This window comes from Macrosteles quadrilineatus, unplaced genomic scaffold (genome assembly GCF_028750875.1).
Source record: "Macrosteles quadrilineatus isolate MER2022 unplaced genomic scaffold, UCM_ALF_1.0 Scaffold_1__1_contigs__length_201487025, whole genome shotgun sequence".
In the NCBI taxonomy this organism is placed as follows: domain Eukaryota; kingdom Metazoa; phylum Arthropoda; class Insecta; order Hemiptera; family Cicadellidae; genus Macrosteles; species Macrosteles quadrilineatus.
Genome location: NW_026542594.1, coordinates 140,365,091 through 140,382,965, shown reverse-complemented (window position 1 = coordinate 140,382,965; position 17,875 = coordinate 140,365,091). Strand labels below are relative to the sequence as shown.

The window sequence follows — 17,875 nt, the reverse complement described above, 5'->3', positions numbered from 1 at the left end:
AACAATACAAAAATATCATGTGTACTTTACCAAGAACCATGATAAATTTTACAATCTATAATAAATACAAAATTTGAAACTTTAAGTTAAGATATTTATGGTAAAAAAACTGTATTGCCACTTCATTCTTCGAAGGAATCAGGATCAATGATACTTTCAACAACTGGAATGTCATGCAGTAGACTTATATCCGGTTCATCCAAGTCATAATCAAATATATCCCAATGGCTGCTGAGTGAATACAGGTCAGCGGCTACAAATAAATAATAGCAATTTATTAAATCTATACAAGTAGAGATTAATAAAATCTTAATCACAAAATATTTCCTTGTGAATAATAGAAGAATCTCTTGATAATTGGCTACAGTGACAAAATGTTTTTGTACCTTAGATATTCAAGAGTCCTTCGCATAGGATCAAAGACATTAAATGACATATCTTAAAGACACTGAGTTTTCTGAAACGGGATTCTAATCTTTACCTCAAGTAATGCTTCCCCATTTGGGTTAGATCAAAATTTGATTTTGTCACTTATTAGCCTTTAGGAAACTGACAATGACAAAGAACATACAACAAGAACAGATGGAAGAGGCATAGCTAATAGGTATAATATGCAGTGGAAGGTTCTGTTAGAAACTGTAGCACATCTGATCAGGCACTTTGCTACCTTCTACTTAAAAGTTGTTACCAGGGTACATGAGTTCAGCAGAGAGATTTTTTTCATATAGATATCAGGGCCGGACCACACGAGCATATGAAACGCAACCGATAGTACGCGTAAAAATGTCTAGGACTACACGAAGCCGACAATCAGCAGCGGATTGAACGCGAGAGCATTGACTACACGAGCATATAGAACGCCGGCGACTGTGCTCGCCCAATGTGACTGACATTTGGGCCGTTCCAATATGTATGCTGTTGTTGCAGGCTGTTAAGAAGAGACGTCGTGCAAAGAGGCGTTGGTGGTCACACCCAGGGCTACAAATATACATGTGTATATCTGTAGCCCTGGGTGGGTCACACCCAACATTATTAAGTCGTTTAGAAGGGCAGTTTCAAGTAATGTTCACAAGTAGTCCATAGAATGTACCCAGAAAATTTTTTTCTGTTCTATCGCATGTCAGTCTAAAAACACAAATATTAAAGCACAAAACCAAGCAGACGACTCAAATTACAACAAGCAGTGCAGAATTGGACTCGCCCAAGTGAGGGAGGGGGAGGGATGCATCAACGGGCAGGATAAATGCTAGTTGCCGCTACTAAAATACAAAATAGGGACCTATTGTATTGTAAGCCAGGAATCCAAGTGTCCAACTTTATGATTGTTAAAGCTACTCCTCATTAGACTCTTGATAAGTGATTTTGGCTAAGGATCAACGGGTCTTCGTAAGTAACAAAGCAACATGTCATTCATTTTACAATCATCTAGTAAGTTCATAAATCTTTGTCTAAACGCATTGCAGTGTGTCAGCATTAAAGTTTACAAACAATATTATATAACATGTGCCCAGGACAAATCCTGTAAATAGCTATAAACAAACACTGAGGCACAAGTGTCAGACTTTTTCTACTTTAAAACGGCACAAGGGACATGTAGTATTTATAAAACTTTAAAGTCAACACTAATGGCTGTGGATTGGAAGGCTACATGGGTCCAATGTACTAGGTGAGGTTCTGTTTCGTCTGTATGATGCCGACCCACCAGTTTGCGTTTTAAATGTCAAGATTAGTGTTGAATGAATTGAGATGACAGCTTTGACACTGATTAAGATAAACTGGTTCTTCAGCCAGGACCATTTAGTGAAAGCCCAATCATCACGAGCACCCAAGATACAGTTTCAAACCATTTACAAATTTTGACTTTTCTCAGGATCGAACCAGCAACCTTCTAATTTCCAGATGAGCACTATATTCAGTCAGCTATCCTGCCTTGGTGAAATGGCCCCCTTGAAATATGATTCAGTTTTAACTTTTCACCAAAATAGTTTAAAACAGTCTATACTAGCTTATTTTATACCTTGTGATTGAAAAGTCCCGGAACGATGTAATATATTTTATACTATATTATAGATAAAAGGATGTAACTTGGTAAATCAATTATAGCCATAAATGTCTACTCTTTTAAGCTATTATTACTTTTAGCGAATTTCCCTATAGGGAAGTAGCTACTACCGTTGTTGGGTTGGTAAGACCTTGGCAAGGACTGATTCACTGTTTCATTTTGATGTCCCCAGAGGCCAAAAACACCATTCATTCAAATTTGTTTATATGTATATGTGATCAAATTATCTATTGATCATATTATATGAATTTGAACGGATGGTGTTTTTGGCCTCTAGGGACCTCAAATCGAAAAAGTAAATCGGTCCCAGGTCCAGGTCTTACCATGAGTACTACCACAGCCACCTCTAATACAAGGCCGCGACGTTCGAACTGGCAACGTCGCACTCACCCGCCGCCTGGGTCCTGCACTCGTGCTAGGCTATAACATCAATGAGAGTATTGCTGCTCTGTATCAATGAATGAAAGTATTTAAATTACATATTTTAGTTTGAATGTGGTAAAAAAGACAAATTAGAATCTAGGTTGTTTATTTAGTGAAAAATGAATTGCAACATAGGTACCACAATATGTCTTCAACTAAAAATATACAAACATAATGTTTTTGGTTGCATTTATTGTATTGTAAGTACGATGAATGTGGAAATAGATGGACTTTACATATTTCCCTTGTTAATTTGGTAATCTATACTATTATATAACAATCTCATGGTGTCTGTATATATGTGTGTTATTCAACATAGTAAAAACTACTAGACAGACTGGGCTTAAATTTTACAAATTATAGCCACTATACCAAGAATAGTAATATTTTACAGTATGACTAACTTATTGCCACTTCAATATTTGTAGAGACTAATATCTAACAATTTGTTCAAATAAAATAATTTCAAATTTTAAATAGAAATATTATGTTTTAGTCTACCTGAGGAAACCATAAGTTAGCGACAACAAAATTTTAAGTTTTCATTTTGAAGGAATACTGACTAAATAATTTATTTTCTTTGAATAATTAATAAGCAAAACGTTTGCCATTTTGTAATTCAGAAGCTAGGCATCCATATGGCTTTCCACAATATTAATAGATTTTTTTTTATCACATCAACATTCAGACTGGAGTCGGAGACTATGATGCTTTTATTGTTAGATGGTGTAGTACATATTTTTTTACTAGTAGGCCTAATTAAACTTGACAGAAACACCAGTTTATTTCTTTGAAGTGCTAGTTATTTAAGTTATTTTAATCACTTAACAACAGCTTTTATCAATAAGATAGACAAATAAATAAGGAAATAGTACGGCATTACCACCTAAAACTCGCTTCTTGCGTCTATATTTACATGAATCATTGTCTTATTCTTACATTTTTTTTTTACAAATCTAAGTTCATATTCATAAAAATGTTTCACACAAAAACGAGAATTGTTTTAAGATGTCTAATTTGACCGATGAATAGCAGGAAGCTATTGTTGCTTACGCGGCGGATCACATAGAATCTTAGAACACTGTATGTATTATTCATTTTTAATTGAGCTTTCGTAATTATTCTTGCATCCAGCCATATCACATCTATCTGGCATGCTGTAGTAACAAGTTCAATGGCATTACTAATTATTAAGGGTATTAGAAACACGATTATGTACGTCGGTACGCGACTCCTCCATTCACTGTAATGGTAAGTCGACCACGCACCAAGACACGGATGCGACGTTGCCACTTTTCACTCGCCACAGCCTGTATTAGAGGTGGCTGTGGTACTACAGTAATAGCTTATTCCCTATATGGGAATTTCGCTAAAACAACCTTTTATTGTTTTTGAATAGCAATTATACTTACTTACTTACTGCCGTGGCTCTTGGTACCCAAGGTGGTACTTTGCCTCACATTTATACTTAACATTTTTAAATAGTTCATTATTTTGACATGCAGTATAGGCTAAAATTTATTTCAAAACCATTCATATTTAATTTTGATTGTGAATCAAGTTTAAGTTGAAATAAATTTTACTAAAAAAAATCTAAAAATATTGTTGTACAAACTGTGTTTATAATGACTTAAAGAGAACGAATAGTGACGTTTTTATGTTGTTATCTTCATACCCATTTTAGGAGTGCTGTTATTATCTTTATGCATGATTTTATATTCTTTATTAGTTATTTTATACGTTTATAAGATAATTGTTTTCAACTAAAGTAACATAAATTTATAATTATCGATGTTCCTCTATTCTGAAACAGCACTATCAGATGCGTAATAAAGATCAATATTCTAAAATATCAAGATGGAGTTATAAAGATGATTTATTCAAACAATCTTAAATACCGGGTGTCCCATAATACTACCAACTGGTTAATTTTTTAACGATGAATATGTTCAAACGAGCTTCGATACACGTTACTAGGGTAGTATAAAGTATTTTTTGGTGGTATTTTGAAATTCACCCCCCACCCCCTGTAGGGGTTGCTGGGGGTAACTTAAAATGTTCAAACAACAACCACTATCAAGTAGTACATCATTTTAAGAAGCTTTAAAAAAGGAAATTAATTCTACAAATTTGAATTTGATACGATGAATTAAAAAAGCTATGGCAAGAAATGTTAGACGTTCCGTTAATTCATCTGGAACTTTACATTCCATCACTTTTATTTTTTCATGACTTTACATTTTCAAATAACCTTCAGTACACGTGACCAGTGTGTCACGCACCTTTTAACATGATTTTGAATTTCATCACCCACATATATTTACATGTATACATTTCACATAATAAGTACGTAGCGCCATCAACATAGTTTAACACCCCAGGAAACATGTATGCTTTGTCCTATATGTGTATTCCCCTTCCTTTCCTTACCTACCTTACCTATGTGCCACTCAAACCTCAGTAGGTTTTTGGTCTCACCAACAACAAGTCGCCACCTCTCTCTGTCTTCCATCCATTTTGTCTCTGCTATTAGCTTCCCTATGTCTCTTCGCACATGGTCCTGCCATCTTAGCCGAGGTTGTCCTAGTGGTCGTCTTCCACAAGGGACATTTTCAGACACCATTCTTAGCGTAGAATCTTCTTCTCTTCTCTTCACATGACTTCTCAGTCTCCTGCTTTTTATTTGTGCTAAATTATGTCTAGGTCTGTATAGATTTCCCGCAATTCTTTGTTTGTTCTGATCCTCCACACCCCATTTTCATTGATGGGACCGTAGCTGTAGATAGTTCTTAGTATTTTGTTTTAAAAAACAATTATTTTCTTTTCGTTGTTCTTCGTCAATGTCCAGGTTTCAGATCCAAGAGTGCTATTGGCTGTATTAAATAGTTTTATAATTTTTCTTTGGTTCTCCTTGACAAAAGTATACTTTTTAGCAGTGATTTAAGGGCCCAATAGCATTTATTCCCCAGTAATAATCTAGTGTTTATCTCTACTTCTTCTTTATCTTTTTGGTCTATGGTCACACCTAAGTAATTAAACTCTGCAGTCCTTTTGAATTTATAGTCTCCAACTTGCAAGGAGTGTTCCACGTCAAAATCTTCTAAGTGTTGTCCAACTATTAGGAATATTGTCTTTTCTTTGCTGACTTTCAATTATATTGCTCTAGTTTCTTTAATTAGAGTCTCTGTGAGGGTTTTTAGACCGTTTTCATCCTCTGCTTTTTTAATAGAGTCACGTCATCTGCAAAGGCTAGAATTAGAATATTTACCTTTTTTCTAATTTCTACACCAGGTTGTTGTTGTTTTCCTCTTTTAAGATTCCCCTTCAGAAATTTTAAATTATGTCCTTAATCTCCCACATATTACCTTTGCTACCTTATGGATAACTCTACAAGCAGTAGACTCTGACACATGGAGAAGATCTCCAGTTTCCCTGTGAAGAGTCACGTCAGCAAAAAAAAGCTTAGCGCAATCAACACTTGTTTCCATTTTGGAATGCTGAGTGGAGCTCTTTCATTATTTAAACCCTTATTCCTGGAGACAGTAAACATAATATCTTTTGAAAGATGAAATCATCTTGAATCTCTTTATTAGATAACACGAGAAATGGGTTAAGTGCACAACACGTTGTGTTGCTTGTAAACTACCATAATCCAAATTATTCTATTATAACAATGCGCAAAAACCGACTTCAAAACAAAAACTGAGGTGTTTAAATGTTGTATTATTATATATATATATCACTGTAATCTAGTGTTAAAGATGTAGCCTAATGGATTGGTACATTGCTTTGTACATAGGATAATACGTTTTGTAATGTTGGTAGTCCTGCTGTCGATTGCTGAATGTTGATGTACTGTTGTAGAGAATGTCTGTTGTAGTGTCTCAAATATAATCCGTTTATATTATGTTAAAGTGTTTTAATCTTCTACTACAGATCAAACGACTAAAACGCAAGTTTATACTCTGTTGTAACCTGACATATCCAATGTATTCAAAAGAATATCTAATGGAAATAAAGATCTTATCTTATCTTATCTTATCTGTTAAGTCTAGGATCTAATTTTAAATCCTGCCCTTGGCAAGGATCTAAAATCGTACTGATTTAGATCCTAGATTTAACGAATTTTGCTAATCCTTGACTCGGAAAGAGACGAGATCTATAGATCCTTCACCCGGAAAGTCAAATTTTAAACTCCAGAGTCTAACCAGCCAAATAAAATCCAGAGTCTACTAAGATCTGGACTTTGCTAACGCCCTGACTCGGAAAGTCATTTTGTTGACTCCAGAGTTTAAGTCTAGAACTTATCTAAATCCCGAGCTTTTAAACCGGCCCTTAAAGTATAAAATGAAAAGATACTTATAAAACACATTCAAATATTTTAAAGTACTCTGAGTATGAGGATGAGAGACAGACAATTTGTTACATACAGTCAACTAGCCTAAATATAATTAATATGAAATAAGCTACATAAAACAAGGAATGAACAAAAGGAAAAAATCAATATCTAATTATAGAACGCTGTATAGTCAAAGTTAAATTTGTTTTTCAATACCCATCGATATTTCCAAGCGGCTTTCAAATATTTAGCAAATATCTGCCAATTCATCCCATTTAAATATAATTCATTGGACTTATTCTTCTTTCCCCAAAAAACTGTTTTCTTGAATGCTGATAGACAGGACATTTGGCTATGAAGTGAAATGTTGTTTTATTTTCCTGATGATTGTATAACAAACATAAATAATTTTGTTCTAACCAAGGCTTATAGTTTAAGTTGATAATTTCGGCTCTATAGCTTTTATGGCCCAAGAGATAACGTCAACATTGTTATCATACAGTGGACTACTGTTGCCAAGCTCAAGGTCAAATGACAGCCAACTGACTGTGGTAAAAAGACGTACAAGCCCTTCCTACACAATCTGCCCACCATACGGCTTTTAAGTGTTCCTTTACACTTGTCAATTCCTCTCCTAAAACTGTAAGATCACCGGGATCCAAATTCAAATTGATTCTTTTAGCCATTGATTTCCATTTGCGGCTCCAGTAAATGTATTTTTTCATAATTAGTTTAGCTAGAATGTAAAGTAGGCAATAGTTAGATAATGAAAGAACCTTTTGAATTTAATTAGATATGGTTTAATATTGGTTGGAGAGAATAATTTTTCTATTTTTTTCTTAATACAGGACATAATTCGGAGGCTTCTTAATAAACATTTTAACAGTTTCCACAATCCACATGCTCTTTTTCCTCGAAACCCCAGACTTCAGCGCCGTAACAAATAATTGATTTAATAACTGAATTGAAACATTTCATTTTGCTAGCAACAGGAGTATCACGATTTGTCATCAACCCGTCCCAAACAGAATGTAAGGCAAATTTTGCTACTCCTGACTTCTCTTTAAAGTGATTGTTCCTCGATAATGTACTGGTGAATGTGACTCCCAAATATTTATAGCTTTTAACTATCTAGATTTTTTCACCTTTGTACCACCAGTCATCACCTCCTCACAGTTTCCCACCATTTCTAAAAAACGTTACTTTGGATTCATCCAAGTTGAATTTAAGGGTTTAATGTTCCATATGTCACAGTACCTCTACAAATTGTTTATCATATGCTGTAAAACTGAAGAAGTTGGGGCGAGTAAGACGATGTTGTCTGTATACATCAACCAACATATTTATTTTGTTTCCATCAAAATTATAACCACCTCCCACCACTTCCGGTCATTAACAAATAGACTGAACATACTAGGACTGCATACACAGCCTTGTCTCAGACCTATAGAGGTGTCAAAACTTTCAGTAACACCATCTTTGCACCAAACCCCCGAGGATGTACCTGTGTTATGAATATAGATATTACGTCTAAAATTTAGAGTTAAATATCAAAAGCTTTTTTGTACCCATTTTTATTTGAGGTCCACTACTAGACCCCCGTGCAAGCTCCAGTGTAAAAAAAAACCAGCCCAAGCGCTTAAGGGTTAAAGATCTTTATTAGTAGAATACAATGCCGCAAATTTGAGCTCAAAATAACAGCTGTGTAAAAAGTGGCAGCCGTTTATAGATTCAAAATTTCAGATTCAGGAAATATTTCAATGGCTGTCATTTTTTACTCGGTTGTCCATTTGAGTTTGGTTTTGCGGCAATGTGAGTTCAATATGAACCATAAACATGACTTTAATCCTAATGGGGATGATGTGGGGTGATGAATAGGGGATCATGTGATAGTTTAGGGTACTAAATGAGACCTTTAATATTGAAACCAAACTTGATCTATGCTGCTATTTAAGAATTTTTGTTCCTCGTGGGCCATCCCCCCTTAATAGGTAAAAAAGTAGTAATAGCTTGAAACAGTAGATATTTATGGCTATTATTGATATACCCCAAGTATATCTTATAATAACAATACAAAAATGCTTATAATAACTTTATCTATAATAGTAAAAAATATATTACACCGTTCGGGGACTTTTCAATTACACTGTACATACATACCTAATCTAAGGATACACATAACTAATATTCATGCAGTGATAAAACTAAATATTTAAAATAATTTTAATTTGTAGCTTGGGCTATCTTAACGTTCAATATATCAAGACTCACTTGAGATGACGTCTGGTTTTTCTAGTTTTCTTACATCATTTGGACCCACTACAGCCGGTCTTTCCCACTCCAAAGCAAGTTTATCTATTTCACTCTTTGTGAGGGTTATTGATTCCAATATTAGATCAGCCCCATAATCTAAAACAAACAGGTTTTTTTATAAGTTTGAATTAAAATACCAGTTTTAGCAAACTGGATGGTTATAGTTTCTTTAAACTCATCCCAAGATTTAAATATAAGTGCAACTTAAGTAGGTCAATACAGCATCAAAAATAGTAGTACTGATAATGAGCATTATTCTACAGACTGAATAGTCCATACCCAAATAGCCTATTACCTAGTCAGGGCCAGAGCAATGAGGCCCAGGACCGTAGCGGAAAATGTTTAGCTACGACAAAACTGTAAAAATGACTGGAGGTGTACATGCAGCTTGATTTTCAAGCCGAGCCTAGCCTAAAACTTGAGCAATGAAGCTTCAAGTCAGAAAACTAGCTTGAGCTGACACACACTAACTTCTACTCCCTGCAATATTATCACAATTGCAAAAAACACCTACAAAGATTGCACCATCCACAATTCACATGTTTGCTTCAATCGTCTTTGAGGATGATAATGTTTTAAGGTTCACGACGATAATGTTTTAAGGTTCACGGTAGCCCGTATGGTAAGGAGACTCTGTTGGTAGTTCTTCTGCTACGTATGTATAAAGAATCTTTCGTGCTGTGTGCAATTTGTCGCAGTGCATAAAAGAGATATGACTGAGTGAAGAGCTTCCTGTAATACTTCTTCCCATGCAGCAACTGGTAGGTTATGGGTTTTCAAAGCTAGTAGGATGGTTCGCCATATTGTTCCATTGAGGTGTTCAATCTGAGAGTTCCCACTAGGGTTACAAGGTGTCGTATGACTTGTAGCTACTCCATAATTGTGAAGAAAGTCCGTCAGTTCACACGAAATAAAAGATGAACCTCTATTTGAATGTACAAAGGAAGGGGCTCCAAATATAAAGAATAGATCTGAAAAACATTCAATAACTGTTGCTGAACTAATGTCCTTACCGGGGTAAGCTAAAACAAAACAAGAATACTCATTCGCCATGGTAAAAAAACCATGGTTAAAAGGTAACGGCTTCTGGTTGTTGATGGAAGAGGGCCCTTAAAATCAGTATTTTAGATGTTTGAAGGGAGTGGTTGCCTTTATCAGTTTTCCTTAAAATTGGTGAAACCTTGGCTTCACTTCTGCACATGTTTGACTAGCTGATGTCATCCTTTTTACATCATCCAGAGTTGAGTTTAGATTTTTAGTTCTAATCCAATGAAACATTTGAGTGACTCCCGGATGGCAGAGAGATTTGTGTAATTCAAACAACTTAGCAGTGTCCCAGCGAACCGCACATGCCCGAGAAAGTGTATCTACTTTTACATTCTCCCTACCAGGTCGGTACCCTACACTATTTCATATTGATAATGTGTTAACTCTAGTTGCCATTTCATAACTTTGTTGTTTTTGATTTGGCTTGTATGCCTCTTGTCAAAAAAAAATATAAAGCTTGCTGACCCGTGCATAATCTGAAGTCTCCTCTGATAAGAAATGGATTATTTTCTAAGGGCTTTAATAATGGCAATGGCTTTTTTTCAACTGCTGAATACAGCTTCTCAGATTTGTTTAGATTCCGGGAGAAAAAAGCAATTGGCTGATTATCTTGACTCAAAGTTGCTGCCACGGCTATGCCAGTCTCCACTACCAGTGGCTCTTGCCCATTCCTAGAGTAATTAAGTACTGAATTTGCAATGTCAAGATTGAGTGATTCAAAATCTGCAAACGCTTCCTGTGACAAAGGAAAAGAATTACCATGTTTCAGGTTTCTTATTTTATCTGAAAACCGATGTATCCATTTTAAATAGTGAACAACAAATCATAGGAATCGCTTTAGTGAATCTTGGTCTTTGGTCACAGGAAGTGACAGTAAAAATTTTAGCTGATCTCGATCAGGGCCAATAGATTCATGAGAAACTAAGCGTCCGAACAAAGTTATTGAAGTTTGGTTGAACTTGCTCATTTCATTGTTGATTACAAGTCCATACTTGGTTACAGCATCTAAGAATTGTCTTAGATTCTCATCATGATCCTTTCGATCCTTTCCACTATGGTCAAATCATCCAAATAGGCGTACACTACATTCAGCTTTTCTTTTCTAATGGTTGGCATAATCTGGTCCATGGTCTTTTGAAAACAAGCCGTTGGTTACACCAAATGGGATTCTTCTGAATTGAAAAAGACGACCAGCAGCCTCAAAAGCAGTGTATTTCTTCTCTCTGTCAGAAATCGGTATTTGATAGTATGCTTGCTTTAGATCAATGGCACTAAAAACCTTGTTCGTTGCTACAGTGGATACTAGAACATCTGTGTTTGGTAAGGGATAGAAGTCTAGAAGAGTAAATTTGTTTATCGTTTGCGAATAGTCACTTCTTCCCTTTTTACAACCAACACTTGTGCGCGCCAAGGTGACGAACTAGGTTCAATGATCTCCTCAGTCTGTACCGGTAGTCTTTCTATTATTTTTTTATAAACTGCATGTCTTCTTCCAAGTAACCTCGTGATTCTGTGGCTATCGGCTTACAATCTTGAGTTAAATTACAGAATAGTTTGGCTGGTTCAAATTTGGCACAGGAGCACACCAACAGAGGAGGTTCCTTACCTCCTAACCAGACCTGTATATTAGAGTGGAGTTTCATGACATCATGTCCGATAAGCACGTCGTCGGTACAAAGATTTTCAAGAACAGAAAACTTAAAATTGTTGTAATTGTGACTCAATAGATTTAGGTTGATTTTAACAAACCCGTTGACGTTAGATTTCATATTAGAAGCAGCTAGCGATACTTGTCCACTTTAATAATAATAGGTTAAATACCTTGTATACGTCCTCAATCCAAGTCGTCTTTTATAATGACTATAGTTTCAGGGCCAACAGCCCCATTGTCAAATTGATCGGCTAACATGAATCAGTCAGTCAGTGTACCGGTCCGCACAATGATGTAATCACTTTTGTTTAGGCCGGCCAAAAAAGTATAATTTTTCAATGTTACGTGTAAATATAAATGTTTCGTGTGTCAGTGTATGTGTATATGTGTACTTCAACGGTGGCCAATGCTATAAACAGTAATTAACAAGACAGAAAATTTGACAATGGGGCTGTTGGCCCCGAAACTATAGTCATTATAAAAGACGACTTGGATTGAGGACGTATACAAGGTATTTAACCTATTATTATTATTATTATTCAATCCAGGAGGCAAACATGGATAAATTGTCCACTTTCTTTATACATTTTTATTTTGTTTAACTGAACAACATTCAAGTTGATAAAGCTTGATGTACTCCCGGTGTCTATTAAGCAATTTGCTTTCAGATCATTGACTCTAGCTTCAACTGTAGAGTCCTTCAATACAAATGTAGTTGTTGCTATTAGTGCAGCTGGTGCACTAGACGTCTTCTGTTTCACAGACAGTATGGATAAATAACAAACCACATTATTCAACATATTCTATTCTGTGTCCTCTATTCCTGTTACGAAGCACGGGTATGAAGGCTAAGTTTTATGTTTTAAAAAACATTAAGTTGTCTATTGTTTTAGCCCAGTTAAATTAAGACAAAAGTAGTACCGTTACTAATGAGCCACTTTTTGCAAGAGGTGAGAATATTGTAAATAGACCTAGAGAAAAATTAGTGTTAAGTTAGCCTTTATAAAAAGGTTCTGGGCTAAAGCCCGGCGTCAACCTATGTGTACAAAAATGCAGGACAAAAAATATAAAAATACAATAAATTATATTAATAGTGATTTAATTCAATTGGGACATGAGCTGTGTAGATACATGTCCGGCCCTGTCTGTAGTAGTGTAATCTACACAATGGGAGTTACATTTGGAATGTCAGCTATTATTGCCCACCACACACCTACTAGTAAAGTTTAAACACAAGTAAAGTGTTTGCAGAATATTATGTAAAATTTGGGCTGCATATTTGCAGGAAAGTTGCAATGTTTCGTTGGGTATGCACTGTTTGCAGTTGTCGTTGAGTTCATCTCATCATTAAGGTAGGCCTACGGTACATCATTGAAGATAATAATAGTAGTACAGTAGACTCCCTCTTATCCGGACACCTTTTAACCGGACTACACTCGGCGGAAGTGACATCTCTTTCACCGGGGACAACTTTTATCAGCACATCGGTTTAACCTGACTAGATCAGCAGGAAGTGGGCGGTACTGAAACAACTGTTATCGTGGGAAAAATTTGAGACCAGTGATCACATGTCTAAATGCAATGCTCTCCTAAATTTAAGTCAAATAAGTTTACTAGTATGCATTTAAACGGTTCGTTTTAACGAGTTTTTGGGGACGTCGGTTTAACCGGAAAATCCGTTATCCGGACTGGCCTCGGTCCCGAGGAGTGCGGATAAGAGGGAGTCTACTGTATCATTATTAATATTAATGATTAGGATTCATTGTAGGCTAAACTGAATCTAAACTTCAAAACACTGTTTTTGTATTAAGACACAAAACTTTTAACTACTAGCAGTGGTGGTTGCAAGGCCAGGGGGGCTACAGGGGCTAAACCCCCCCCCCTCCATTGGTCCCTGGAAAAATAAATTCAAAAACACGTTTTGTCTTTTTAACGTACCCTGACGGGGGTTATTGAACATCAATTCTAGATAGATGGGTTAGTTAAAATGGCTTAAAAAAGACAGTTACCAAACGGCTTTAAAAATACCAAATTTTCCTTGGGAGGAAACCCATACCCCCCCCCCTCCTTTCATCAGAAACTCCAAACACCCCCTCTCCCCCCCCCCCAACCCCCATTCTTAACACAGTCCTAGAACCGCTGGATACACTGCAGTATAGTAACTGACAGATTTAAAACTATCCTAATGTAGGGAGACTAAGTCTATAATGCACCCTTAAAACTTACCCTCAGTTTGATTACAGAAAGAGCAGGCAGGTTCAACAGTATCAAAAACAATGTCATTATCGGTTTGAATCACATCAACACGTTTTGAAGTGGTAATGAAAGGGTCAATGGTATTTGACTTTTTGAGGTCCTGTTTAGTTTCTTTTTTCCAAACTTCATTCTCCTTTTCAAACTCATCAAATATATTTTTCCTGGAAACACTTGGTTTTGGAAAAGAATCTAAGGGCTTTTTAGCCGAATTTACACATCTTTGAGCCAGAATATTTTTTACATCAGAGAGAGCTGTTTTCTTCTTGGTCGATCGAGGGATGTCAGAAGCTCCAACTAAAAAAATCACCATTAAACTTAAGTTTTTAAATGAATTACATATATAATAAGTTAGTATTAAGACTTTGTTTTGGATTGCAATAGCTTAACTGAAAAATTGAAATGAGGACCTTGTGTTAGAACTGATGATGATAACTTTACTCAAACCATAAGATTAAAACCACTGAATCAATTTACTCATCAAAGTAGGCTATATATTACTTGAAGCACTAAGTGGGCCTAAGACTAAGTTAAAGAGTTGTACCTATTTTATTTGTAAGCCTTAAGTTAATAAGTTTAGACACAATTTAGGACCCAAAATATGTAGGGTGAAATGAAGTTTTTCGTAGGCTATATACTGTTTATTTCTAAGAGATATTTTAGTATAGTATTTTAGTATAGGGTTAGATTTAAAAAATCCTGTTTTTTTTACAATGTCAGGCCTAAGTAATGTCATAAGTTAGGGCCTATGTCTAGAATGTCTTTCAATTAAAATTAAGAACTACTTTTTAGCGACTTTCCCGACCCCTTGTAAAATCAGTGATTTAAGTGCCCAATAGAATGTTGAAATACATTAGACACCCCAAAAGTACCGGTAGGCCTAACTTATGTAGGCCTATAGCCTAACTACAGCGTGGAAAGATTCATGCCTGCAATATGAATAACTTCTTGAAATGCTGACATGCTCCTTTACAAATTGAAGTTCAGTACCATATGGTTTTTTTTTTTATATGGCACACTATCTTTATAATATTACGTTCTTTAATCGCTTTAACCCTAGAAGTGGTGAATTGACAAAAAAATTTTGATCACAAATTGTTTTGGCTGAAATGGTTTAACATTTTTGAAATAGTTTATTATTTTGTTGTGTTTCACCCACTATTTCAATTGTGCAAAAACAGTCAGTCTGGAGGTAACATAAATTAATAAGTCGGTTCATTCGCCTATAACCTAATATTTAACCTTCCTAATCCAACCTGACTTCAAAACACTTAATACAGTCACGAATCCGCATAAAACCTGACCTATCTTCCCCACATACCTAAATACATATTAGTCTGCAAATGAATTGTTCTGAACAAATTTATTCTATTGCGCATTAAGTTGAGTATAAACAGCTTTTTGCTCTCCTCAGTTCTCAGTTCACATACGGACACGTCCAGACCACCACAAACCTTTGATTCTTAATTTTAACCATCGTTTTACAGCCACTTAAGTTAGGAATCTCTCTGACAAAAACTGATTGCATTTTCAGATTCAGCATGCAAAAAACAACTGTTAGTAAACATATCAAAATTACATTTTTATTTAGCCATTGTAGATTTAAGGAATATGCTAAGTTAATTGCCAGCAAAACTAGGTAGACTAATAATGCCTCTGGTCTAACAATAACTTAGGTTACGACGCTTGGTGGTTGGTATGATAAGTTACCTCAAAATGGGCTTAGCTGGTATCATCACGATTATACATGATTTTTGCAAACAAAAATGTAATATAGGCCTAGTTAATGTGAGGTTAATGAACTTTTTTTATACTTTTAGACCTAGCCGAAATTATGCCTATAGGAAAAATACCAATTATTTGAAAAGAGTGCCCAACTTATCTTTAACAGGCTCGAGATCATTTAATTTTGCTTATGACAAGATCAAACAAGACAAGTTATAACTTTTACTTGACTTCTTTTGCAGGTTAAGCATTAATTTAATGTTAATTTTCAGATCAAACTTGACCCTATTTTAAGTCCTCCATTGATCTGTAATGATCAAACGATTTGGGTATATTTTAAGTTATAGTAAGTTCAAGTTTCACTCATTGAGCTACGACGACTATCAACTGCCATGAACAAATTTACTCACATTGTTTAATGTTTCGATGATTTTGACCTAGCTGATTCTCTTGATCGCTATGAGCTGCTAGGTTAAGTTGAGACATTATGTGAAAACGTTGGAATTATATGAATAAATAATTAGTTTTTAATCTAAAAAAGGTATAATATTATTACTCAGATTTCAAATTCAAAAATGTTAAAATTTGCGCTCACATGAGAACTTATTCCAACTTCCAACAGGCATGAGAGTTGACAGTGTAAGTGAAGTCGTGAAGTAAGTACTGTACTACTACTGACTGACTGACAGTAGTGTGTGTGTAGTGACAGTGCTAAGTGCTAGTGCTACTGACTGAGACTGACTGACTGAACTGAACAACTGAACTGAAACGACACGAAACTGCCAAAAACAGTGCCACTCGACTGCCAACTGACTCTGAGCAATTGCTCGAATTCGAGCAACAGGTGCACTAGTTTTAATAAATTTATGTTCATTAATTTAAATTTAAATCAATAAAGTGAAAATAATTTATTTTTGTAAAAAAATACAACCGACTTCAAACGCTCTAAAAAGAATGAAATAATTTCAATAAAGTAAACTGTTGTATTAGGCAAGCTCACGTATTTTAAGTCGGCGCGGCTCTATGATGATTTTGATACAAAATTGAAAGAGGGTGTCCATATTGCAGGTGACTATCTATAACTAAAGGTGTTAATCTGCATGTCTTTTTCATAGTTACCTATGCGTTAAGTGTTATTTTATTACCGTAATCAGACCAGATTTGGTCTTTGAACCAAAAGAGATCAGCATTATAGTGGCATTAACGAGTATCTTTAAAAAGATTATAACGCATTTAAATGTTTGTAACTTGGAAAAGTAACGTACCAGTAATCATAATATCAAACTAAATTATTTTCCTATTCATATAGAACTTTTGTGTGTGTTATTTTCATAATCCATTTATTCTGAAGTAAACATAAAATACAAGAAAATATTTCCTTTAATATATAAACAAAACAGTTCAGTATGTTTTATATATTTATGTTATCCAGCTACAATTTATTGATTTTCAAAATACATACACAATATTAAATTTAATTTCAATCATATTTGCAGTTTGAGCCGCGCCGACTTGAAATAGGGTCTGACTTAGGGGAGGTACAAATGAGGCATTTAGTTCAAAATTCCTCCGTGAACAGCGCTGTAGTAAAAAGCACTTTGGCAATGAAGGTTTACTGATCGCAAAAATAGTTCTGTTCATAAAATAAAATTATAAATGCCTAAAATTCAATTTTATTAATTTTTAATTATAAAATTAAACTATCATAACCTAACCGAACTAACCAAACTTGCTGATAAAGAAATAATATAACAAAAGTTTATAGTAATCGGAAAAATAATTCTGTTTATAAAATAAAACTAGAAATTGCTCAATTAAAATTTTATAATGACTTAATAATAAAATTAAACTGTAATAACCAAACCAAACCAACCAAACTTGCTGAAAATAAAAAAAATCTTGGACAAAAAGTTAATGCCACCGGCGGGTTTCGAACCCGGGACCTACAGTATATCAGCCCGGCACGCTAACCAATAAACCACCGAAGCCGATGGCTATAGATCGTTTTGTTACGGTAATGGCGTTTCCTCAGCTAATAAGAAGCCCTCAGCTGTCATCGTAG

At 35.1% G+C, this 17,875-nt stretch overlaps 1 protein-coding gene across 1 annotated transcript; it reads right to left on the bottom strand.

Annotated features, from left to right (window-relative positions):
* LOC128982920 (uncharacterized) lies at window positions 1-16,447 on the bottom strand. Its single transcript, XM_054401992.1, has 4 exons — window positions 16,224-16,447; window positions 14,062-14,385; window positions 9,096-9,233; window positions 1-253 (listed from the first exon to the last, which is right to left on the bottom strand). The coding sequence occupies exons 1-4, from the start codon at window positions 16,297-16,299 to the stop codon at window positions 123-125; spliced, it is 669 nt and encodes a 222-aa protein (XP_054257967.1). The 5' UTR covers window positions 16,300-16,447; the 3' UTR covers window positions 1-122.
* Window positions 16,448-17,875: the final 1,428 nt, after the last annotated feature.